At 37.1% G+C, this 27,963-nt stretch overlaps 1 protein-coding gene across 1 annotated transcript; it reads left to right on the forward strand.

The window, feature by feature from the left end:
• Positions 1-27,934, forward strand: tapt1b (transmembrane anterior posterior transformation 1b). The gene is made up of 14 exons (XM_046842841.1): positions 1-248; positions 4,593-4,723; positions 4,902-5,020; positions 7,853-8,015; positions 9,156-9,291; positions 16,357-16,454; positions 16,616-16,685; positions 18,834-18,914; positions 19,085-19,194; positions 20,837-20,896; positions 22,841-22,909; positions 23,114-23,190; positions 23,306-23,472; positions 23,699-27,934. Exons 1-14 carry the CDS (start codon positions 62-64, stop codon positions 23,929-23,931), a joined length of 1,701 nt encoding a protein of 566 aa, XP_046698797.1. The 5' UTR covers positions 1-61; the 3' UTR covers positions 23,932-27,934.
• The last annotated feature ends 29 nt before the right edge of the window (positions 27,935-27,963 follow it).

Raw genomic sequence — 27,963 nt, forward strand, 5'->3', positions numbered from 1 at the left:
CGAGCACGCGTGGCGTGATGACGTCAGACGTCACGTCCACTCTCGGTTCGAGTGAGCCAAGATGGCGGACTCGGTGTCGTCGGTGCTTGGAGATGAAAAAGAGACGGACAATGAAGACAAAGAGAGCGAGAAAGCGGCCTTCCGCTCTGCGGCCAGCTCGGAGATAAAACGCAGTGCCTCAGAACTGACGGAGACGCTGGGGTTTTACGAGAAAAAGGCGAAAAACCTGGACAAGCGCAGTGTCTCGGGTAAGAGCCGAGCTGTCAAACGCTAGTGGCTAACAGCTGAGTGTGTGTGTGTGTGTGTGTGTGTGTGTGTGTGTGTGTGTGTGTGTGTGTGTGTGTGTGTGTGTTTAAAGCTGTTCAAAGCTGTTCATGTTTTTAAATTTTAGTGTGTATTTAAATGCAACAGTTTAAGCGTTATACTGTCCTGTCCTTTCTGTTGTGTTTGTTTGTGGTTAATGGCACCAGTAGCTACAGTACTATCCTGCACCCAGGAAGTTACTTCAGCAAGTTCCTCTGTAGAGGCGCTATAACCCAACAGCAGACTGTTAATAAATAAATACACTTATTTGCACTCATGGAGCTTTAAATAATTAGTATCACATTTCTTTAAAAGTTACCTGTACACTTTTTTCTGCTTTTACGGCTGTTAGGTGGTAGTGCTGTGGTTAAGCTGTGTTGCTTATCAGAAGGTCAGGGTTCAAGTCTCAGAACTGCCATGCTGCTACTTTTGGGTCCTTGAGGAAGCCCTCTGTGATTCAGGGGCACTGTATCACAGCTTCCTAACAAGCTGGGATGTGCAAGAAAGATTTTCACTGTGCTGTAAACATGACAAGTGAAGGGCCTTGCTTGTGTATATTTACCATAATAGTGCACGTTCTCACATAATAATCAAAGCATCACATTCTAAGCGGTCTCACCCTCATGTTATGTTGATGCATTTTTTATAATGAATATTTCACTGAATGTCTTTCCAAACCTTACCAGCACTTCAAACATCACTTTTGCAACCACTTTTTTAAATCTAAAACTAGAAATCAAAAGATGACAAAAGATAAGATGAAACTTCAACCACACATCCAGTACAATGGTTCTTATACAACATTTATATAGAGGATATATTTTTTTTCTGCTGTTAAACTTAAGGTATCTAGACACATTGCTAAGGTCATAGCCAAGATATTCTAGATGCTGAAGAACCTGCACTTTTGATTGAAATGGATGTAGCGTACCGACAGGTGTCAGTCCTTATTAAGGCATTAGTGGTACAGTTTACTGGGAGCCAGTGTTGAAATAAGTGTGAAATCATAAAAAAAATTCTGTTTTCAAAATCCTGGCATCAAGGTATTACAACCCAGAGGTAAAAATGCATTAGAAGTGCCATAAAAATTCGTGCAATAAATGTGCCATAATATGATTTGATCCAAAGTTATAAACGTGTGAAGGGTAAAACTGTGCTCACTGTGTATATTGAATTTTTTTTTTTTATTATTATTGCAGTTGCAGTGTTTGTACAAACAAGGTTCCAATCTGTGCAATGCATAGAGTTTAAATATATAGACAGCACCAGGGCACAGCAGCCGACACATTATAGTTTACACAAACGTTTACAAAAACTCTTTATTAGCTCTTTAAATATGGCTTATGGTGCAGTAAGGAAGGCAGCGGTTTAGCCCATTTTGCAGCTTTAAAATTGATGCCTTAGGCACTGCTATGGTGCTCATTATGGTTTAATTGATAATGCATTCCCCCCCAGACATGGTGTAGTATTGACTGTTTACAATATTAAACATCGCCTTTTAGCATTTTTTTTTTTTTATTTATGCTGTCTGTACAGAAAAAAGTCCTTTTTGTCTTGGTTTTTTTATTCATTTATCAAAACGGCGTTTTCTTAGCCTTAATTTTTCTTCATTCAAATTTTGCTTAAAATATTCCTAGAATCAGAGAACATGACCTTAGAGAGCATGACCTTAAAGAACAAATATTTGTATATGTAGAGAAGTCACCATTAACCTCTATGAACCGATAATGGTTGGTCAGATAAGAGAACAGCTATTCTATTAGCTATACTTTCAAATTTTTCTTTCTAGAAGAATATTGCGATGTGTAGTATCAATAGCTGCACTGATGGAAAGTTGTACAATCACAGAGGCCAGTGGGTCATTTTGTACTTTACCGAGCGCTGTGTCAGTATTGCAATGAGGCATAAATCATGACTGACTGCTTCCCTGTATGTGCTTCCTATACAAGTTCTTGTGTAAGTAAACTAAGTGGGAGCATTTTCTATGATCTTAAAGATAAGGAGGGGTTTTGATATTGGCCTATAGAGTCAAGGCCAATAATTTTAGTACCCTTGCGCTTCTGTCAGAAAATGGTTGCAGTTGCAAATGCTTTGGTACTCACGTTTTTTTTTTTTTTTGCACTGCAACAACACAAAAAACAGAGAAGAAAAGTCAGATCTGATACAATTCCACACAGAACCCAAAAAATTCACTGGACAAAATTATTGCCACCCATAACTTAATATAACTGAAAAATACTGAAAAACGAACTGAAACCAATCGCTTCCAGTAACCATGAATGAGTTTCTTACTTCTCTTTACTGGAATTTTAGACCACTCTTATTTTGCGAACTGCTCCAGGTCTTTCAGATTTGAAGGATGCCTTCTCCCAACTGCTGTTTTGAGATCTCTCCACAGGTGTTCTATGGGATTCAACTCTGGACTCATTGCTGGCTATTTCAGAACTCTCCAGCACTTTGTTTGTAACCATTTCTGAGTGCTTTTTGAAGTGAGTTTTGGGTCATTGTCCTGCTGGAAGACCCATGACCTCTTGTGGTGACGCAGCTTTCTGACACTGGCCACTACGTTGCGCTCCAAAATTCTTTGGTAATCAACAGATTTCCTGATACCATTCACACAGTCAAGGCATCCAGTGCCAGAAGCAGCAAAGCAACCCCCAAAACGTCTTTGAACCTCCACAATGTTTGACTGTAGGGGCTGCGTTCTTTTCTTTAAAGGCCTCATTTCTTTCCTTTATCGAATAGCTCTTCTCTTGTCTCATCTGTCCACAGGATTGGGTTTTTGTCACACAAGTTTTGGCAAACTCCAGTCTTGCTTTTTTATGCCTTTGTGTCAGCAGTGGTGTCCCCTTGGGTCTCCTACCATAGCATCCCTTTTCATTGAGATGGCGACAGACACTGTTGTATCCTGTGTGTGCAGATCAGCTCAAATTTGTTTGGAAGTTAATCAGGGTTCTTTATCCACCATTCGAACAATCCTTTGTTTTAATCTTCTGTCCACATTCAGGGAGATTCGCTACAGTGCCATGGACTGTAAACCTCTTGATGATATTGCGCACAGTGGACACAGGAACATTAAGATCCCTGGAATGGATTTGTAGCCTTGAGATAGTCCATAGTTTTCAAAAAAAAAATTCAAATCTACAGACAACTCTTTACACTTCTTTCTTTTCTCCATGCTCAGTGTGACACACAACACAAGGTTGAGTGACCTTTTCTACATTTTAACTGGTTGCAAGTGTGATTACTACATTGCCCACACCTGTTACTCACCACAGGTGTGTCTAATTGCTAACCACAGGAGCATCACATGCTTAAATTTAGTCTATTTTTGAGTTCTGTGTGAAATCTTATCAAGTTTGACTTTTTTTGTGTCGTTGCAGTGCAAACAAAATAAGCATGCGAGTACCTTAAAAACAGCAATTGGAACAATTTTGAGAGAAATGCAAGAGTGCCGATGTTTTTGGCCTGACTTTAATTACAATATTGTGACCTCGTAACCTCGATAGTTTGTGACTTTTTAAAATTTGGAACTGGACTGAGTAACTTTCGAAAAATCTGATAGTTGGCGAGAAGCTGCGAGTGGCTCGAAAGTTTGAAATAAGGTTTCAAAACAGAGTTTGTACTAATAAATTAGATAAAAATGTTTGGAATGTTTGATGTTAACAATCAAAAGGATTAAGTCAAAACCTCGTGATTTTTTGTGATTTGCGAGGGTTCATAGAACGTCACCACCATGAGTGTCGAGGGTCCACTGTACAGGAATAAAATCAGTTTACATCATCACTGGTATTATTCTGCAAAGCGGTATATAACTACTAGTTTAAAATATTGTTGGTTTGCTAAAGCTAGCTAGTACGCTTAGTAGAGCTATCATTATTTCTGAGTAAAATTATTAGTAACATGATCTTCTACCCACGTCGATGATACCTTGTCCTAACCAGATCCCTTATGAATTAGCTGGCAAATACTGCAGTTTAATCCAAATTATGTAATTATTTTCATTTGCATATTTAATTTGTGTATATATATTGTTTTTGCCCTAATTGTTCTTAATTTCAGTGTAAAATAAGCCAGGCAGGAGGGTCAGGAAATATATCTGCAACAAGCCAGTATCTTGTTTGGGACAGCCCATGTCACAGTTTCTCCTAGAAATCTTTTTATTCTCAGTGGAAATATCCCTCAGTAGACATATAGTGGGGATCTAATAATAGTACAGAATAATGAGTGTGTGTGTGTGTGTGTGTGTGTGTGTGTGTGTGTGTGTGTGTGTGTGTGTGTGCGCACAGACCTGTCTCTGCTGCGGTTTGTCAGAGCTGAACTGACGAGAGGATATTTTTTGGAACACAATGAGGCCAAATACACTGAAAGGAGAGAGAGAGTTTATACCTGCCTGCGCATCCCCAAAGAACTGGAGAAGGTAAGGCATGTCACTAATGCAACACTGAACCCTTTGTGCTATAACATAACATTGTGTATTACTAGGAACTACCATTGAAAATAAACACGCACAATGGCAGGGTAGTTAAAAAAAAATAAATAAAAACAACTTAAAAATTCCAAGTATCACTCATCTTTTTCTTTTAATCTTCCTGTAGCTGATGATCTTTGGCTTCTTCCTGTGTCTGGATGCATTTCTCTATGTGTTCACACTGTTACCGCTCAGAGTGCTGCTCGCGCTCATCAGGTTGCTAACTCTGCCATGCTGCGGACTCAGGTAACACACACACACACACACACTCGCCTGGTGAACAAATACCTCCACTAAAAAGTTCATAATATTTATTCAAACAGTGAGTTAATAAATGTTATATTTTATATATAGCATTTTTATTCTACACCGACTAGGTATAGCATTGTGAGCACCTGCCTAATATTGTTCCCTTTTGCTGCCAAAACAGTCCTGCCCCCTGGAGCATTAACAGCATTAACTTCTTCGCTCCCTATGTGCATCACTGAGCCTTGGAAGGCCATGATCCTGTTGCCGGTTCACCACTGTTCCTTCCTTGGAGCACTTTTAATAGATACTGACCACTGCAGACCAGGAACAGCCCACAAGAGCTGCAGTTTTAGAGATGCTCTGACTCACTTTGGCTCTTATCAAACTTGCTCAAATCCTTACGCTTGCCCATTTTTCCTCCTTCTAACACATCAACTTTGAGGACAAAAATGTTCAATTGCTCCTTAATATATCCCACCCACTAACAGGTGCCATGATGAAGAGATAATCACTGTTATTAACTTCACCGCTCATAATGTTAAAATATTATATGCCTGGTTGGTATATATTTAAATATTTAATATTTTGTTCTCTATATTTGAAGATGTTTGAACTTGTGTGTATAAAGTGTCATGATAAGAAACAAGTATTCATATAAACACATTAATTCATGTAAACATATTATATTTAATATTCAGATCATATCTATCATTCTTGATGGTGTTTTTTGTAATGTCTTGTCTATCGTACTGTATGGTTCATTTTAAAACAAGATTATTCAAGCTTCTCTAATTATTTAAGACCAGATCTTCTAGCAAAAACACTTTCTTATCTTGATGTCAGATCCATTAGACAAGAAGTGAGGAAAATGTGTGGACACTGAGCCTGTCGGCTGTTCGATTGTCCTTTTCCTTATAAATGTAGACAATATGGACAAATACTGGGACACCTGACATGTCTAGCCATATATGGCTTTTCCTCACAAAGTGGGAGGCACACAATTGTACAGGCCGTATTTGGATATCGAGCATTAAATTTTCCATTCACTTGAACTAGGAGACAAAAACCTGTTCCAGCAAGTCAATGCCCCTGTGCACAAAGCCAGATCCATGAAGATGTACTTTACATGGGTTGAGAAGATTAAAAAAAAAGAGTTCTATAGAACTCTGACCTCAACCCTATTGAAAACCTTTGAACTGGAATGCTGCCCTCACCCTAGGCCTTCTTACAAACAGATAATTTTTAAAAAATTATTCCGTGTCTATTAAGAAGGTATAGCTGAACTTAAAAAAGTAAAATGTATCTAATGAAATGGGTATATTTGTATATGGTTTTGTTACAACTTTTGTATTTTTTAATAGTCTATATCATTTAGTTCTCGTGTATTTTCAGTACGAGCTAATTAATCACAAGGAAATGTGTGCCTTTTACCTATTCTTCCAAGAATGCTAAAATGTTGGTGACTGCAGAGATGTTAGCAGTTAATAATGTTGGGTGAATATGAAAGTATTGGAACCAGAAGGTCATATCTGTTTGTTTTGCCATTTGAACTTTCTTTTCTTGATATTTTCATCAACATAAGTAGACTATAGTTGCTTATACTGGCAGACCATATGATATTTAGGTGAATGGAATTACAGGATATAGACAGTCTTCAAATAAATTAAAGAAAATAAGGCTTAGCTTTGGTTGCATATTCAAATATTGCAATGACAGCACTAAGCCAGTGACCGTGTGACATCCTAAAAAAAATGCATTGTTCTTTTGTAATGGTTTTCTAGGCTTTCCACTTTAATCATGTCATTTTCTTCATGTAATCTCAAACTGGTGTGTCTCAAAAAAAAAAAAAACCTGACCATGATGTGCCAGTATTTTAAAAGGGTCTTGAGTACTTGGATTTTGACAGAGCTTTCAAAAATAGTACTCATTATTCAGCTTCCTACCAAGATATTGCTTCAGGCTTGGTTGTAATTGATCCAGTCTATAGCAGCTGTCCACACAGCAGCCTCTTGCACATAGATGCCATGTAAATCGTTAAGGTTGTAGAAGCTGCTCATTATTGATTTCTCTGCCTACAGGGCTGGTATATGCCCCTACTGCAGAAAAAGGTATGCAGTAAGATACAGTAATACTGGTCTGAATGCAGCAGCTTTCTGTGCTCACTCAGCACACAAATGCGCTCACACACGCATGCAGGCACTTGCACTGCAGCTGGTTTTATCTGTTTGATTTGGCACTTATTTGTAGTCTTTATTTTATTTATTTTTTATGTCAGGTCAAAACAACGTATAATAAAATTGCAGAATCTGCTTCATGTTCTCATAAATGCAAAATGCAATCATTTTTAATTTGTCTACTCAGCCAGCAGGTGACAGTGTTTTTCAATGTTTGTAGAAAAGAAGGGTGTACCTATGGGTTAACAATGTATACAATGATTTTGTAATAGGTCTGCCAGCCTCAGGACCTTGTTTATGTTTCTGATATAAAATCCAGGCCAGCAACATGAGTGTGGAATAAACTCATGGCACAAGTACTTTATGAAATTATATAAAACAGACTGCAAAGTAATTCGAACTATTCAAAAGTTTGTTCCCTAACCCTTAGGCAGCAATACTTTTTCAAGTGTGCTGCATGATGCATGTATCATTAGTGTGCTGTTCTGCCATAACCATGCTGTATAAGTAACAAGTTGTGTGTGTTGTTTAATGTGTGCTTTTATTGCTTAAATAGGTGTGAAGAAAATGGAGTAGCAATTAGCACTTAAGATTAAGAGCAGTTAAAGCTAATAGGTGTGTGTGTTTGTGTGTGTGTTTGTGTTTGTTTGTTTAGTGGCTCTCGTCTCCTTCAGCCTGCTCAGGTGTGTGATGTGCTGAAAGGCTTTATCATGGTGCTGTGTTACTCCATGATGCACTATGTGGACTACTCCATGATGTACCATCTAATCAGGGGGCAATCAGTCATCAAACTCTACATTATATACAACATGCTGGAGGTAACATGTACTGGTCTCAGATCAGCCTGTATGACTTGTCATTAGTAGTAATTTTTTGTGTGATTACTGTGATTACTATAACACAACAAGCAAGGGAAACACACATGACTATATATACAAAAGAAGAAATACTTTCATTGGGTTTGAAACACAGGCACACTTCTATTCTTACTTAATTATATCCATGTCAGCCAATATATAGGCACGTCAGGTATGCTTTGGGATGTTTGTAATATTAGTTTTTAAATCCCATAATCCACTGGGAGTGAAATAATTGCACAATAATTGTTTTTATTATTAAAATGTCAGACACCTAAAAGAAAATGTGTACACCAACACTTTATAAGGTAATTGAACTGTCTCAGCAGCCAGAATGATATAATAATTTTATAATATATTATATTATTATTATAATAATATTAGCAGGCAAAAATTGTCCTAACTTGTATTGTTCCTTGTAGTAAGTGCTTAATAAGCATTATGTACTGGTACAGTATTTGGGTGCAGTCCTACTGAACATTAGCTGAACATTAGGAAATCTGTTTTTATCAGTATTTAGACATTATAATGCAACAGGAAGCCGTAGTTCAGTGGTTGACATGTTGGACTTGGTCTTGGATGTTTGTAGGGTTGTGAGTTTAAATCCTAGCACCATTAAGCTGCCACTGTTGTGTCCATGATCAAAACTCTTTACCTTTATCTGCTCAGTTTTATATTGTAAAAGATAATTGTAAGTTACTCTGGATAAGTGTGTCTGCAAAATTCCCTACAGGTAATGACTTTTTGTTTGTAATTCTCTCTATCTAGGGATCTGTCAGAGTCAACTATCTCACTTGCAGCTGGTGCAGAATGCTGCAGCTAGGCTTTTAACTGGCACAAAAAGAAGGGAACTGGAGTGATGTGTCCCCTTCTTTTTGTGTTGTCCTGTTTCTTTTTAAGTATAGGATAGTATAGGGATTTTAATATTGTGTTTTTTCTTTCAAAGCAATACACAATTTATCTCCACATCATATTTGCAATCTTGTAGGGTCTTAGACATCAGGTTGGTCACCAAGATCAACAAATCATGCGCTGTTGCAACAAAGTTGCATTTAAATGTGCTATACAAATAAACAAATGTTCTGTTTCTCTCTCTGTCAGGTGGCAGACCGACTGTTTTCTTCTTTTGGACAGGACATTCTGGACGCTCTGTACTGGACAGCCACAGAGCCCAAAGAAAGAAAAAGAGCTCACATAGGTGTAATACCCCACTTCCTAATGGCTGTCCTTTATGTGTGTATCCTTTACATACTGAACCTACTAGGCTTGTGAAATACATATATGTATAAACGTGTGTGTGTGTGCACGTGTGTGCACACGTGTGTGTGTGTGTGTATGCGTATATATTAAGGATGTAAAGGTATACAAAATCCACTGTTCGATACGTACCTTTTTTTAAAGTCACAGTTCGGTTCATTTTTAGGACAGTTTGGGGGAAGAAATGCAAAACATAAAATTGCTTGTCTTGTTTTTTTAACGCAGTTTATTTTTAACATTTGTGCATCAATAGTTTACATTTTTAATAAATAACACCTGCTTGGTTGAATAATATATTAAATAATGTTTAAAAAATGTAAAATTAATGCAATAGACTTTTTTTATTATATTGATTTAATGGAGTACTTGATTAAATTGGCAAAAATGTAATTAATTAAAAAAAATTATAAATGAAAAAATATAAATTAAATACTGTATTGTATAAAAACATAATAGAAAGAGTATGTAAAGATATAATAAGGTTTTATACAGTGTACTTACCTTGGAGATGAGAAGACGCTGGCGGAGGTGGAGGATAGAGGAGATAGGCGGAGGAGGATGGAAGACTATTTTTTTGCTATCACTAATCACTACGTAGCCCTAAACTTAATTGCTAAATCACTTTTTTTTTTTTTTTTTTTTTTTTTTTTTTTTTTTTTTTACTTTTTCTTCTTTGCTTATCTTAATTTTCATCACAGTCTTCACTTTCACTAGTTCTTGGCTTTCTTGCCACACTTTCCTCACTTTCAACTAAAGACCTTTTCTTAATAAACCTGTCCAAGGAGGTCTGTTTCATTTTCCCTTTCAGAATGTTTCGGAAACGAGTTAGGCAAGTGTCATTAAATAGCACTTTTGTTTGACTAGTTGCAACTTTTTCAGGATGTTTCTTTTATGGTTACAAGAAAGTTAGAAAAAGCACAAAGCAAGAAACCGCGAGCACAACGTGTTTACGAGGTGAACACGTGAAGAGAACGAGAGAGCGTGTTGGAGGCTGGGAGATGCTGTGACGTCACTGCTCACTACGCCATCTAGCAGCAGCATCTCGAGCTTTTTACCTCAATTTTTTGCTCGCGTAACAAAGCAAAAGATCGACCGAAGGATGACTCGTACCACGGAAAACTCATACATTAATTCACTCATAGGTCAAGATACCACTGTAGTTTACATTTGTTAGACCCCATTTGGGTTCTCTGTGTGCGCGCGTGTGTGTTTTATGTTTAATATTTAATTTTCTAAAGATATTTTCTAGTTAACTGTTTTACTTATTTCAGCATACTTTAACAAATGTCTTCGTTCCTTTTATCCTTCATTCATTCACTACCTGGAAATGCAAAATTGTCAGAATTTTCTCCTTTTAAGAGAAATTCTTGAAGCTGGACATAAAACGCAAAAATAATCTATAATGCTATTGTTAGGGAAAGCAGGAATTGGCTTTAGGTTTTACAGGGCACTATGAATCGTATTTCTGTGCATTACAAATCGTATTTCCTGTAAGTGTGTAGCCATAGTGACACTGCGATAACTTTTTTTTATATATATATATATATATGTATGTATGTATATGTATGTATGTATATATATATATATATATACAGGGAGTGCAGAATTATTAGGCAAATGAGTATTTTGACCACATCATCCTCGTTATGCATGTTGTCTTACTCCAAGCTGTATAGGCTGGAAAGCCTACTACCAATTAAGCATATTAGGTGATGTGCATCTCTGTAATGAGAAGGGGTGTGGTCTAATGACATCAACACCCTATATCAGGTGTGCATAATTATTAGGCAACTTCCTTTCCTTTGGCAAAATGGGTCAAAAGAAGGACTTGACAGGCTCAGAAAAGTCAAAAATAGTGAGATATATTGCAGAGGGATGCAGCAGTCTTAAAATAGCCAAGCTTCTGAAGCGTGATCATCGAACAATCAAGCGTTTCATTCAAAATAGTCGACAGGGTCGCAAGAAGCGTGTGGAAAAACCAAGGCGCAAAATAACTGCCCGTGAACTGAGAAAAGTCAAGCGTGCAGCTGCCAAGATGCCACTTGCCACCAGTTTGGCCATATTTCAGAGCTGCAACATCACTGGAGTGCCCAAAAGCACAAGGTGTGCAATACTCAGAGACATGGCCAAGGTAAGAAAGGCAGAAAGTCGACCACCACTGAACAAGACACACAAGCTGAAACGTCAAGACTGGGCCAAGAAATATCTCAAGACTGATTTTCTAAGGTTTTATGGACTGATGAAATGAGAGTGAGTCTTGATGGGCCAGATGGATGGGCCCGTGGCTGGATTGGTAAAGGGCAGAGAGCTCCAGTCCGACTCAGGCGCCAGCAAGGTGGAGGTGGAGTACTGGTTTGGGCTGGTATCATCAAAGATGAGCTTGTGGGGCCTTTTCGGGTTGAGGATGGAGTCAAGCTGAACTCCCAGTCCTACTGCCAGTTTCTGGAAGACACCTTCTTCAAGCAGTGGTACAGGAAGAAGTCTGCATCCTTCAAGAAAAACATGATTTTCATGCAGGACAATGCTCCATCACACACGTCCAAGTACTCCACAGCGTGGCTGGCAAGAAAGGGTATAAAAGAAGAAAATCTAATGATATGGCCTCCTTGTTCACCTGATCTGAACCCCATTGAGAACCTGTGGTCCATCATCAAATGTGCGATTTACAAGGAGGAAAACAGTACACCTCTCTGAACAGTGTCTGGGAGGCTGTGGTTGCTGCTGCAATGTTGATGGTGAACAGATCAAAACACTGACAGAATCCATGGATGGCAGGCTTTTGAGTGTCCTTGCAAAGAAAGGTGGCTATATTGGTCACTGATTTGTTTTGTTTGGTTTTGAATGTCAGAAATGTATATTTGTGAATGTTGAGATGTTATATTGGTTTCACTGGTAAAATAAATAATTGAAATGGGTATGAATTTGTTTTTTGTTAAGTTGCCTAATAATTATGCACAGTAATAGTCACCTGCACACACAGATATCCCCCTAAAATAGCTAAAACTAAAACTACTTCCAAAAATATTCAGCTTTGATATTAATGAGTTTTTGTGTTCATTGAGAACATGGTTGTTGTTCAAATTAAATCCTCAAATAAAATTAATCCTCAAAAATACAACTTGCCTAATAATTCTGCACTCCTGTATATATATATATATATATATATATATATGTATGTATGTATGTATGTGTATGTATGTATGTATGTATGTATGTGTGTATATATATATATATATATATATATATGTATGTGTGTATATATATATATATATATATATATGTATGTGTATATATATATATATATATATATATATATATATATATATATATATATATATATATATATATATATATATATATATATATATATAAAAATAAAAAAGTTATCGCAGTGTCACTATGGCTACACACTTACAGGAAATACGATTTGTAATGCACAGAAATACGATTCATAGTGCCCTGTAAAACCTAAAACCAATTCCTGCTTTCCATGCCTTCCCACCGGCACTCTCTCAACGGCTGCTCTTTTCTTCCCAAAGCGCACCGCGGATTCCCCCCGATCCTGCCGTTGTTAATTCTATGCTTTTGCTGCTCATCCCACGTTCTGTGTGCTGTTCAGCGCCGCGCTTCTACTTTCGCCTCCCGTTCATCGCATAACATTTAACAACAAAAGGCATATGTGCACTAACTAACAGCAGAGATTCACCAGTATACAATACAACACCTGTAGCAGCTGTAAGGCTTGATTTTTCCGCCACTTTCGCAAGTTCTTCTGGGCTGCACAGTGCTGATCGAGATAACTGGCGTTAAATAGCAAATTTTCCCCCCTTGTGCTCGAGATATTAGATATAACCGATAAAAAATACTTAGACAAAGCGAGAATTTGGCGGTTCCACTTCAAAAACGTTGACTTAATAGGGTTGTTGAGTTAACCGAGGTCGAGATAAGTGGGTTCCACTGTGTGTATGTATGTATGTATGTATGTATGTATGTATGTATGTATGTATATATATATATATATATATATATATATATATATATATATATATATATATATATAACTACACTGTGTTTTCAAGTTTAACAGTATAAAAAAAATAAATAAATAATAATAATTTAAAACAGTTATAATTGCACTCAAGTGCGAGGCACAGACAGAACTTGTGGTCTGCCACTTAATACGTTCATTGGGAACTCAAATTTGAACTATGTTCTGCATGTAAAACAAGAATTGCATTTGGTATGCATGTTTACCAACCTGAAAACTCCAAAACAAAGCAGTTTATTTGTAAGTAACTTATTTGAAATAGTAGATTTATTTTAAAAGATTAGAGCACCAGAATCATGCAAGCAATCCATTTATCTTAGAAGCTTAGATCGTCCCCACCTGATTGCTGCTTAGATTTTAGAATTCTGCATTCTTACTACAAATTGTAATATGTTGTAGTTCTTCTGCTTCTTCTTTTGGCTGCTCCCATTAGCGGTCGCCACAGCGGATCATGCGTCTCCATACCCCATGTCCTCTACATCTGCCTCTTTCAACCCAACTACCTGCATGTCTTCCCTCACCACATCCATAAACCTCCTCCTTGGTCTTCTTTTCCTCCTTCCTGGTGGCTTCATCCTCAGCATTCTCCTACCGATATACCCCATGTCCCTCCTCTGCACATGTCCAAACAATCTCAATCGAGCTTCCCTCACCTTGTCTCCAAAACGTTCTACATGCGCTGTACCTCTAATAAACTCATTTCTAATCCTGTCCATCCTCATCACTCCCAACAAAAACCCTTAACAACTTCAGCTCTGCTACCTCCAGCGCCACCTCCTAAACCAGGGGTGGGCAAACTTTTTGACTCACGGGCCACAATGGGTTCTAAAATTTGACAGAGGGGCCGGGCCAGGATATACATACATGATACACATGAGATATCTCATATATATATATATATATATATAAAACATTAGCGATTTGGCCTGTGACATGTAGCAAGACATGAATATGCAAGGCTCATTGTACAAATTGTTTTCCGAATGCATTAATTAAATTAATAATTCAATTAATTACATTTCAGTTAAATAAACACAGCAGAAAATCTCAAATTCAGTTTCAAGTGCCAAAACATCAACAACTTGTTGATCTTTTTTTTTTTTTTTGCCCATTGCATCAATAAACACAGCATAAAAACTTCAGTTTAAGTGGGAACAGTGTTGTTGAACTCCTTGTTTTGCCAGTTCATCAAAGTCTGGAGTAAGTTTTGTTGTGGCAATTCTCAGGATAGATCTGAGGTGTTGGTCAATTAACCTGGATCTGTGAGGGGCTTTGATCGGACCTCAGTAAAAAAATATTTTGTTGTCCACTCCGTATTAAACACTCGGCGCTCACTATCCACTTTTCTTTGATAAGCTCATTTTTGCAGAAGGGCTCATTAAAGAGGAGAAGAGAGTAATACACGCGAACAAGGTCAATGTAGATGAAGTGCACCATATTTTGGGGAAACGTGGGCATTACAGGGGAAAGGGGAAAATTAAACAAGGTTTACCTGCATGGGTGTAAATTTCATTTAACGGTAGGGGGGGACAATAAATATAAAATTTCTCATGATCAATTTTTGAAGGGGACACAAATAATAGTCAAATTGTACTTATAAAGACACAGTGTCCCCACAGTGAAAAACTTTGCTTTTATAATTTTTCTCAGGTTCAATGACAAAGCAAAACAAGGAGTTAAAAAACTTTTACATTTTTATTTAAAATTAAGACACTTAAGAACAGAATAGAAATTAATTATACAAAAAAAAAAATACACTGGGGTCAGTTTGGATGTAGCACAGTGCTCATTTAGTAAATGCACAGATAATCAATATGCTAATTGTGTGTTAATGTTAAATTAACATTATACCAATTCATCCCAAATAAAACACTGCATGGGAAACGGCTTTGGTGTGTTCGTGTCAGTGCACTATGCTACATGCTATTGTAAACAAGCTAACGTTCACTAGATAAGTCATATTTTAATCACTAATAGAGCAGATTCATGGAAAATTACATCATTAATCAGTATTTTTGCCGCAACTAATTTATGAATGAGTCTGCATCAACTACATTAAAGAGAATCGCTTTATTTAAAGTGAATAAAATACCCTAGTTAATGGAGTTTAACATTAATTGAGCCACAGACACACACCTGACTCGTGTGTGTGTAGAGTGGGTGAGATGAACTGGGAACGCAGGCAGTGGGTCAAACCACTGTGAGGAAGGGGAGGGGGGGAACTCAACTGTTTCTAAATGCATTTTTTTGCGGTTTGCGGGCTGTAGTTTGCCCATGTCTGACCTAAACCATACAACATCGCAGGTCTCACCACAGTCCTATAAACTTTCCCTTTCACACTCACAGATACTCTTCTATCACAAATCACTCCTGCTATTACTCTTCTCCACCCACTTCACCCTGCCTGCACTCTTTTTTTTTTACTTCTCTAACACACTCTCCATTACTATGCACTGTTGACCCCAGGTACCTGAACTCCTCCACCTTCTCCATCTCTTTTCCCTGCAACTGCATCACTCCACTGCCCTCCCTCTCATTCACACACATGTACTCTGTCTTACTCCTACTGACTTTCATTCCCCTTCTCTCCAGCATGTACCTCCACCTCTCCAGGCTCTTCTTCACCTGTTCCCTACTCTCACCACAAATCACAATATCACCACAAACATCATAGTCCATGGAGACTCCTGTCTGACCTCGTCCGTCAACCTGTCCATCACCACTGCAAACAGGAAAGGGCTCAGATCCTTGATGCAGTCCAATCTCATGTAGTATGTTTTACAAATGAATAAACTTAAAAGTTGAAAAATGTTATAAAGAGGGAGCTTCAGAATATTGTGTTGCTTTTTGTTGTACAGTTGACATTATTTTATAAACAATTTCAGTCTGTAGTCATATGTAGAACACTAAGCAGTATATTTTAGCCTAAATAGAATGGTAAGTGGCAGGAAATGCTGTGTGTACTCTATATGTATATGTATTCCTTAACCTGACCAGTTCTTCACGCCATACTAATCATGGTCCAGGCCACCACTCTAAATGTGGCCTTCAACTCCCACAACAAATCTCTGCTTACCATTATGATGTCCAACAATGTGAGTATAAACAATCTGATGATCACAATGTTTTGTGATTTTTCTTGCTCAATATTTAAAAAAACAATTCATTCTCTTGGACAAACCTTGGATTCTTTACTGCTGAGAATGTTTTGTCCTGTTTCAGACATTTAAATTTGTCTTGTTTTTTTTTACTGCAGTTTGTTGAGATTAAAGGGAGTGTGTTTAAGAAGTTTGAGAAGAATAACCTCTTTCAGATGTCCAACAGTGGTAGGTAATGCACTAATCAGTAATGTCGGTAGATATAATGAACTAAACAAAGGTTTATCTGGCAAATAAGACTGCTTTTACACTTTCCATTCAGATGCTTATACTTGCTTACTGTAATTTTTCAAATGCAAGTTTGCTTCACATTTGTATTTCTCACTCACCTCCTAAATTGTGAGTTTGACATCATTTGCTGTTTTTTGAACATTTGAAGCTTCACATAAAGCTGAGTGCTGTACTATTTCAAGAAATAGTCACTACCACCTTCCTAAAAGATTTCAGCAAAAACAATTGTTGAATTTGCAATGATCTCTAATATATCTCTTATACCTGGGACACAGTGTCTTTAATCATTTAAATCAATGCTGCTCTCTTAAAAAATGTAAGGGAAACAATGGGTTATTCTAATGTGCATTACTTCACCCAGTTGAAGTGAATTGTGTAGTTGATTTAAGGTTAGTCCACTGTCCTATGAGAAGGAAAATAGAATGTAGATAACATTGATGTTAATTTTAGAATCAAAATACTTCATCGATCCCATAGAAAAATGTTTGGTTGCAGTTGCTCACAGTTAAAGATTCAATTAAAATACAATAAAAAAGAAAATTAACATAAATATGCATATTAAGGTATACAGTGGTGTGAAAAAGTGTTTGCCTATTCCTGATTTCTTATTCTTTTGCATGTTTGTCACACTTTAACGTTTCAGATTAAACTAATTTAAATATTAGTAAAAAATTACACAAGTGAACACAACATCCTGACCTGAATCCTATTGAGATGCTGTGGCATGACCTTAAAAAGGAGGTTCATGCTCTCAAACCCTCCAAAGTGGCTGAATTACAACAATTCTGCAGAGATGAGTGGCCAAAATTCCTCCACAGCGCTGTAACAGACTGATTACAAGTAATCACAAACGCTTGATTGCAGTTGTTGCTGCTGATGGTGGCCCAACCAGTTATTAGGTTTGGGGGCAAACATTTTTTCACACAGGGCCATGTAGTTTTGGATTTAGTTTTCCCTCAATATAAAAACCTTTTTTTGCCTTGATGCTTCGTTTAGTCTTTTTAACTAGACACGGAGCATTGTGTTACCCTGCAGACCATTAATACTGATGTACCACCTGCTAAACTTTGGAGTGCTCTGGACAAGTAAACAGAATATTAATTAAATGGTCAATCAATATATTCGCATGGTATGAAACTAAGCCTCAAGACAAATAAAGCAGAGGAGCCTCGTTCCTACAGGTTTACGAGAAATACAGTCAGAATTGTGAAGAAAAAAGTCAGAATTGCAAGAAATAAACATGGAATTGCCAGAACAATTTTTTGGGAGCAAACTAAAACATAAAGAAACACCATACAGTTATTTTACTTTTTTAGAGTAATCTGATTTTTTTTTTTTTTTTTTTTTTATTAATTTTTTTTTAGTTATGTATTTATAGTTTGATGTAATATGGCAATTAAATTCCTTAAATGGGTTTAGATTTGACAGATCTCAATTTCAGCAATAAAATAAAATTGAATTTGTAGCAGCCTTGTGAAACAAATGACAGAAAAATTCAGACTAAAATAATAGTTATAAAAGTTATTGCATGTGTAACTAATTATTATTATTGCAAATAATTGCCCAAGATATTAACAATATATGTGTGGCATGAAAATACATAGATAATATAGATATAGTTATATTTATATTGTGGAGCAGCTGTTTAACATGCAGAGGGAGGAGTTATATTGTCTGACTGCCACAGGCAGAAATTCTCCTCACCATCGTCCTGCGGATGTTGAAGGACCTCGGCCTCCTCAAAAAAATAGAGGAGGAGGCTGAGGTCCTGCTGTACTTCCTGTAGAGTTCCTCAGTGTTTTTATTCCGGTTTAGTTTATAGTCTATGTACGCTCCCAGGTATTTGTAATCTTCCACCAACTCCACAACGACGCCTCGATTGGAGACAGGAGTCACAGGTAGCACAGGTAACATGTTCTACTAAGTGACTTCTGCAGAAATGACTGTGGGTGAATTTGTATTAAAAATTTAGCTTTCTTAGACCTGGCTTACATCTGTTGATATAGACTATGGCTTCATTCATTTTTTTAAATAAGTAATGAACTCTATAAAACAAGCCTTTTTTTGTGTTTGTGTTTATTTCAGATATCAAAGAAAGATTCACGAACTACGTCCTCTTATTAATTGTATGTCTTAGAAATATGGAGCAGTTCTCTTGGAACCCAGGTGCTTATGCTAAAACAAATAAATGTATTAATTGTTCTTTATTAATTTATCCCAGTGGGAATTACTGATTTAAATGTAAAGTGTATGTACAGTTGTTAATTATATTAAATGATTGCTGATTAGATGTATTCATTAAAATCTGGGATATTGTTTTTGCTGGCTGGTTTTAGATCATCTATGGGTGCTGCTTCCTGACGTGTGTATGGTCATCGCTGCGGAGATGGCTGTGGATGTGGTGAAACACGCCTTTATAACCAAGTTTAATGACATCCCAGCAGATGTGAGTGTAACCTGCGGTGAGCTGAATAGGCAGAAATGATTATGGACTTGTTGAAATGATCATGTTGATTGACGTGATGCAGTCCGAACTGCAGAGGACAACAAAAATTTTTGAGAGATTTAAAAACAATCACACATGAGACAAAGGTCAAGGTTGCATTTATTGTATGGAATTTTTTTGACATAATGCCAACAGAAATACTAAAATACAAATGGACTTGATTTAATCCCACCAGCTACTTTTCCACCTAAAGTATCTGTAAACAAAATGTACTTTAATAATAAGCTAAAGAAACACCTAAAAAGATAGGGGAAATTATTACTCAACCTGATTTCACTATCCCAAGCTACCAACAGCACTTTCTTTCTTTATACATGTAAAAAGGGAAGCAACAACACACAGAAGAGGCCTCTTCAAAGGAATATTTGAGACAGGTCTCTCAGCAGGGTGGTTTGGACTGGGACTGAACGTAGCTCTCAGAGGTAGTTCTCAGCTCTCAGCCTACTCAGATGAGCCGGCAGCTCCATTACCCCAAATCACCTTTGACACAAATCTGTCCTTACATTACATCCTTCTACACTGCTTTTGTAAATGAACACAAAGCTTGCATTAAATATGCAGCACTATTACTGTCATAACGCTATGCTATTTTTAAAAAGAAATTTGATTTATTTATCATTTATAGCAACAGAAGAAAGCAAGGGTAGGTGGGGAAAAGGCATTCAAGGAGAGAAAGAGGGAGCGAGCTGAGGTTACTGGCAGGGATTAGAGCCAGAGATATGCTCTATCCTAGTATGGCTTAGTTTTGTCAGAAGATTAGTGTCTCTTCATATACATGAACACACACACACACACACACACACACACACACACACACACACACACCCTCACCATTTCTCATCTTCATTTATTAAAATGAATAAATTAATACATTTTGTTGCAAATCAGTACAGGGACTGGATTGTGTGTGTAAGTGTGTGTGTTCTGATCTAAATAAAGCACAGTTAACTAATGCACCTTAACTTTAATCCTTGTTGCTTCTGGTTCACATGCTCATTCATTCACTAAGAGCTAATGAAAAAAAGTAACACCCAGAATGCCTCACACAAACTCTCTCAATCAATCAAAATTCTCTCAAAAAGTTTGTTTAAATTCATGTTCTGTCAAACTATCAAACTGACAAAATTGGATTTTCATGCTTTCAAACTTAACAAAAATTTTTATTAGGAGATCAGTCTTAAAAAGGCATTGAAATACTACTTTAACTTTTCAAACAAGTAATTCATTGTATGGAAAGGGACCATAAGGGACACCTGACCATAAGATTTGTATGAGCTTTTTTTGATATATTATTCCACATTTATGCCCCATTCGCTGTTAAATCTTTCACTTTTTTTGAAAGATGTTCCACAAGATTGTGTGCTTGTGGATACAGCAACAAGAGTGATAGTAAAGTCAGGTTCTGATGTAAGTGAAGTGAGGAGTCCTGGCGTGCAGTCAGGACTATGAAAAGCATATCTTTATAGAGCTGGGTCTACTAGTTCAAGTAAAGGGAATTTTTTTGTTATCAATACTTGATGTTATAGATGTATTAAAGTGATAAGACTGACTATTAATCGAGGTGTGTTATGTGTGATTATAGGTGTATGGTGAATACAGAGCAAGCTTGGCCTTTGATCTGGTCAGCAGTAGACAGAAAAATGTAAGTGCTTATTATTAGTGTCTTCTCTCCATACTATCCTCTACATCTGCTTCTTTCTAACCACCTGCATGTCTTCCCTTACCACATCCATAAACCTCCTTCCTTATTAGTCTTCTACCAATATACCCCATGTCTTTCTTCTGCACATTTTCAAACCATCTCAATCGCACCCCTCACCCCTCAACATGTGCTGTCCCTCTAATCAACTCATTTCTAATCCCATCTATCCTTGTCACTACCAATGAAAATCTCAGCATCTACAACTCTCCACCTCCTGTCTTTTAGTCACTGCCACTGTCTCTGAACCATACAACATCGCAGGTATAACCACAGTCCTATAAACTTTCACTCTTGCAGATACTCTTCTATCACAAATCACTCCTGCCACTCTTCTCCAACTGCTCCAGTGCTGTCACACTGTCCTCATACATGTCCTGCACCACCCTCACATACTTCTCTGACACACCTGACTTCCTCATACAATACCACAACTCCTCTCTCCACCCTGTCACTTTCTCTAGATCCAAAACACACAATTCAACTTCATGGTGTGACTGATCAACTTATTTCCCTGTAGTTACTGCAGGTCTGCACATCTGCCTTATTCTTAAAGATCAGTACCAGCACACTCCTTCTCCATTCCTCAGGCATCCTCTCACCTTCCAGAATCTTAAACAATCTGGTTAAAAACTCCACTGCCATCTCTCCTAAACATCTCCAAGCTTCTACCGGTATGTCATCTGGTCCAACCGACTTTCCACTCCTCATCCTCTTAATCGCTGCTCTTACTTACTCCTTACTAATCTGATCCACTTCCTGCTCCGCCATCTCCACATCAGCCAACCTTTTTTCTCTCTCATTTTCCTCATTTATCAGCTGTTTAAAATACCCCCTCCACCTTTTCAACACACTCTCCTCACTAGTCAACACATTTCCTTCATCTCCTTTATTGCTCTAACATGCAGCACATCCTTCCCAGCTCGGTCCCTCTGCCTGGTCAATCTGTATAAATCCTTTTCTCCTTCCTTAGTGTCCAACTTCTCATACAGCTCCTCATATGCCTTTTCCTTTGCTTTTACCACATCCCTCTTCACCTGCAGCCACATCTCCTTGTACTCCTGCCTACTTTTCTCATCTCTCTGCTGATTCTGCCAATTCTGTTTCGCTAACCTCTTTCCCCTTATGCTCTCCTGCACTTCCTCATTCCACCACCACGTCTCTTTGTCTTCCCTTATATTTCTAAATGTCACACCAAGTATCTTTCTAGCTGTCTCCCTTATCACTTCTGCAGTAGTTTCCCAATCATCCAGCACCTCTTCACCACCACCGAGCCTCTGTCTGCCCTCTTCTCTGAACCTCACACTACACTCTTCCTCCTTCAGTTTCCACCATCTTATTCTTCTTTTAGTCCCCACTCTCCTCCCTTTTTTTATTTCCCCTGCATAGCCATCCGTTGCTGCCCCTGCCAACACCTTACAGTCTCCAATCTCCTTCAGGTTGCATCTCCTACATAGAACATAGTCCACCTGTGTGCACCTTCTTCCACTCTTTTATACTTCACTTTTAAAAATATGTATTCACCACTGCCATGTCCATCCTTTTTGCAAAATCTACCACCATCTGCACTTTTACATTCCCCTCCTTGGATCCAAACCTACCCATCACCTCTGTTCACTTCACCAACATGCCCATTGAAGTCTGCCCCAATCACTAATTTTTCATTCCTAGGTTCAGTCTCCACCACTTTATCTAACTCACTCTAGAATTTGACCTACTCCTCCAATTCACAACCCACTTGCGGAGCATAAGCACTAATGACATTTATCATCACCCCTTCAACCTCCAACTTTACGTTCATCACCCTAAGTGCTTATAATTAGTGTATAAAGAATTTTCTTTGTTAATTCTACACTGGATTTTTATTATTGTTTTTGTGTTTTCTAGGCTTATACTGACTACAGTGACAGTGTATCAAGGAGAATGGGCTTCATTCCTCTTCCTCTCGCTCTGTTGGTAATGTTATTCCAAGTGTTTGTTCATTGCTCGAGTTTATGATTTAATAGAAATGTGCTGATTTCACTATTTATGTTCAGCAATATTTTTAGAATCATTTATCGTAATGAAGATGTACAGAATTTCTGACATTTAATACTAATAATTAGATACATTGCACTAAACCTTTTTTTTTGTTTGTTTTGTTTTTTGTTTTTTTTAAAGCTTATCCGAGTGATGACAAGCTCCTTAAAAATCCAAGGTGCCCTCTCCCTCGCGTGTGTGACCCTTTTTTATCTAGGGTAAGTTTTCTTTTTGTGTGTTTTTCCTGTCTGTTTATCTGATCGGGTGTGTATTATGATGTTTTATTCACCAGCAATTAGTGTTTAATAATGTTAATTGCTTGTGTCTGTGCAGTATGATCACGCTAAAGGTGCTAAATAGCATCGTGTTACTCGGAAAGTCATGTGGGTACGTGAAAGAAGCGAATATGGAGGAGAAGCTGTTCCAGTCTCCCCCCTTTCCTACTCCCAGCCGAGCATCCAGCAGAGCTCATCATGCAAAACATACACGGGAGCCAACAAGTAATAAACACACACACACACACACACACACACACACACACAGTAATTTCTGTATGAGAATGTATATAAATACTTTTTTAAATGAGAATTTTATTGAGAATCTATTTTTTAAATAGTATATTATGGCTAATGGTGAAGTACCATGTGGTGTAAATATTCCAGAAATGACTGAGACAAGGGGGGGCACTGAATTTTTCTATTAATGTCTGAACTAACTTACCTTCAGACGAGCCAGTGGAAGAGGGCATCTCTCCATCAATTATACATCAACCCGTTCACCAGATGAAGAGCCCCATGCCTAATCTCCCAACCAGCGAATCGGATCAGTTCCTCACGACGCCAGATGAATCGGAGGAGAAAATCATCACACAGGACGGAACAGAAGTCATCCACAGAGCTCCTAAAAAAGACCTGCTGGAGATCGATCGTTTCACGATCTGTGGGAATCGAATCGACTGATACTCTACACCCTATGTGACTGTACAGAATGACGAAAGCTAGTTGGCTTGACCTTTGAACCTTTGACCCTCTGTGTTGAAAAAACAGGGCAGGATATTTATTATGAAGTGCACCTAATTTATTTAAGTTTCAAACTGAAACACAATCACCATTACCTTCTTTTCTGTTCCGGACTTATGGATAATTCCAGCCTTTCAGCACCAGGAATAGATCTTGACCTTATACCATCTGGACAGACGGATGATATGCAGAAGAGAAGAAGAAACAGAAGAGGCTAATTTGAGGTCATGGCAAAGCTATAAAGGTCATTTTGAAGTGGTGGTGTGATATGTGGCATTTTTCTTTCATGCTGAGTTGCATTTTCTTAATAGCTCTGAATTTGCACGTTTCTTGCTTTGTGCTTTTTTTTTATAAATATTTGTAAACATTGAGTTGAACTTAATGATTTATGCTTATGACAAATAAGTATGTAACACTTTTATATAAAAGGTTCCCATAATATATTTTGTTAAGCATTATTAATGTTGAAAATGTAACAAATTTACAGTTAAATGTTAATATTTATTTTTGTCCATGGATAAAAATAATTTTATAAATTCAGTTTCTGTCAAAAGTCTAGTCTTTGAGACACAAGCATGTTTCTTTTGTATATATGCATCATTTGGGCATCATGGCTCTAACAGAAGAACTTTTAAAAGATGGAGAACAGGACAGTGAGCCGACTGCCTCACACCCACAGTCAAATATGGAGGCGGAAGCATAATTGTTTGGGGTTGTTTTAGAGCAGGGAAGGTTGCAGTCTATTTTAGGTGAAAGGAATGCTAAAAAAACATGGCTACCATTTCATACTTCAACACCATGGAATTCTATTTGGACTGCAAATAATTCAAACCGAATTCACCATTTAACAAGACTGTGGCTCGAAGCATATGTCCAAGTGTTATTTAGAGAGCAAGCAGTCAGCTAGTGTTCATCATCATGGAATGGCCTGCCCAGTCACCGCACCTAAATCCGTATTTCAGTTAAATGTTTGGAGAAACAAACTGTTGGGATGCCAAGAGTGTGTAAAGCTGCCATTCATGCTAAGGGAGGATTTTTCAATGAAAATGTCAGTCAATCTGCATACCATTATATTACCTAGTTTGTTGCATATAAACAGAGGGAGAATGCACGTGTCTTTCAAAAAATATCAAGACTAGTGTTTCCATACTTTTGACAGGAAGTCAAAACTAAACAACTTTAAACAGCAGCCTGAATTTTGCCAGAATGTTGAATAAGGTGTCATGTTGCTTCCTGTGCTTTGTATTTAACACCTTAGTTGTTGATGCATGTTGAATATCGATATTGTAACACCAAATAATAAAACCACCAGCTTCTTTGCAAAATAATATGTATAAATGCTAAAAATAATTATAGGAACCTTATAAAGTGTTACTGAAATACAGTGTATCTGGAACGTATTCACAGCACTTTAATTTTACTTCATTTAATGTTACAGCCTTTTTCCACTATGGATTAAATTCATTATCTTCCTTAGAATCCTTTAAACAATACTTCATATGCAAAGGAAGTTTGATTGAAATCGTTGCGAATTTATTTAAAATAAAAAATTTGAGTATTTCCATGTAGATAAGTATTCACAGACTTTGCCATGACACTCAAAATTAAACTTGGGTGCATCCTGTTTCAATGATCATTCTTGAGATGTTTCTACAACTTGATTGGAGTCCACCTGTGGTAAATTCAGTTGATTGGATGTGATTTGTACATTTCCTCCCACAGTTAACAGTGCATGTCAGAGCACAAACCAAGCCATGATAAAAAAAAACCTGCTCGAGAACGCTCTGGACCTCAGACTGGGGCAACTGTTTATCTTCCAACAGGAAAACGACCCTAAACAGCCAAGATAACAAAAGAGTGACTCTGTGAATGTCCTTGAGTGGCCCAGCCAGAGCCCAGAATTAAACCTGACTGAACATCTCTGGAAAGATCTGAAAATGGCTCTTTTTCAATGCTCCCTATCCAACCTGATGGAGTTTGAGAGGTTCTGCAAGAAGAATGGGAGAAACTGCCCAAATGTAGGTGTGCCAAGCTTGTGGCATCAAACTCAAAAAGACTAGAGGCTGTAATTAGTGCCAAATGTGCTTAAAGAAAGTATTGAGCAAAGGCAGTGAATACTTATGTACATGTGATTTTATTATTATTATTATTTTTAATACATTGCAAAGATTTCAGACAAACTTCTTTCATGTTGAGGAAAAAAATATATATTATCCATTTTGGATTAAGGCTGAAAAGCCTGTAAAATGTGGAAAAGTGAAGTGCTGTGAAAACTTTCCAGATACAATGTAGCTGTGTAAATTGATTATAACAGGGCAGCGTTTGTCCAAATCCATGAGACCAGCATTAGACAGAAATATATCATGAATTATTTTGGATCATGGATGTGAAAGCTATATTAAGCTTTTATTTAATTTCTTTTTTTTCCAGTAAAACTTAAAAAGTGTTTATCTCAAACCATTTTGAATATATCCATCAGGTACTTTTTTTTCTACCAGTCTTTAATCAGTTTCGGGCAAACACATTTTTAATGTCATATGTTACACTTTATTGCTTGTAAATTGCACATGGTTTGTTACATAGTCGTTAAACATATATAGTTTTTTATACAGTCATTGTTTTCTCAGAAAGTTAATAAAACACTATAGACAAAATCCAGTCATCACATGTCCATTAATAGGACACCTGAGCTAAACCTAAAGACTCATTTCATGTATATAATAAAATATTTTTCCTCTGAGCCCCTAGATTACTGATCCAAAGGGTCTTGTTTTTTTTTTTATCCTTCAACCATCCAATTTCAATGAAATATGATTATATATTTGGTACTTTTTTTGCAGAGTACAGATTTTTGCATTGAGTTATTGCTGCTTAATACTTTAAATAATCTGATCAATATTTTTTTAAATACCAGGCATTGCTATTATTGCTGTTTGTCATCAAAGTAATGTTTTAGATGTCTAACATCAGACCAGGCTCAATTATATCAGCTGCAGTAATGCAGTGGTTTTATTTATGCACCTTTCATTCTATGTTTTTGATTTGCAATGCTATAAGAGTAAGTAGGAGACATGAGGGGTTTATTTATTTGAAGATCTTTCATTTACGGAAAAGAAAAGTCTCTTTCTCTCTCTCACTCATACATGTAAAATATAAAGAGAGAGTTTGTGTGTTGATTGGGACACCTCATTTTTTCAGCCTTCTAAAGCACACAAAAGTATTAGTATTGAATTTTGCCTTCACTTAAATGAAGAGACCCAACCCTGCTCCAGCGTGACAATAACCATGCGCACAAAGCGTTTACATAGGTTAGAGTGGAAAATCTTGAGTGGCCTGCTATTGAGCTTTGAACTCATCCCCATTAAAGACCACCTTTGAGGCAAATTGGACTGCAGTGACTATTAAATAATTATAGTTTGTGAGATTTATTAGAGTCGCAATTAAGCTTCTGAAGCATATGTTTTCCAAAATGTCTGTATTGTTTGCTTTCTTTTGAATCAGAAGATTAAGTGTATCAAATTGGTTTTGGATTTTAATAAGGCATGATGCTGAGTTTGTTTTGAGTAAGTGTTTGGATCCAGAATAGTATAAGTAACTTGAAAATGATTGGTTTAAATTTAAAAAATCCATTAAAATTACCCAAAGTTTCAGAGAGCATGAAGTATCTATCAGAATTGGAAGCCTTCATTACAATCATAACATTTCTAGATGAATTTTACATCCACAAAATAAATGTTATCTTTTGGAAATTTAAGCTTCCCATTTTACTGGACTTTCTTTTTCTGCATGATGAAACAGTCTATATCATCCATTTGGTCCATTTATTTTTTTATTTTTTATATTACTTAAAGATTGTAACATTATATTTGGGATGGATTTACATGCCTTATGTAGAGGAGGAAGGAATTGTACTGGTGAATAAATGCTTTTGTTTTGTATCTTGGTTAATCTCGCTTTATTTTTTGGTTGCTA

The sequence above is a fragment of the Silurus meridionalis genome, chromosome 28 (genome assembly GCF_014805685.1).
Source record: "Silurus meridionalis isolate SWU-2019-XX chromosome 28, ASM1480568v1, whole genome shotgun sequence".
NCBI lineage: Eukaryota > Metazoa > Chordata > Actinopteri > Siluriformes > Siluridae > Silurus > Silurus meridionalis.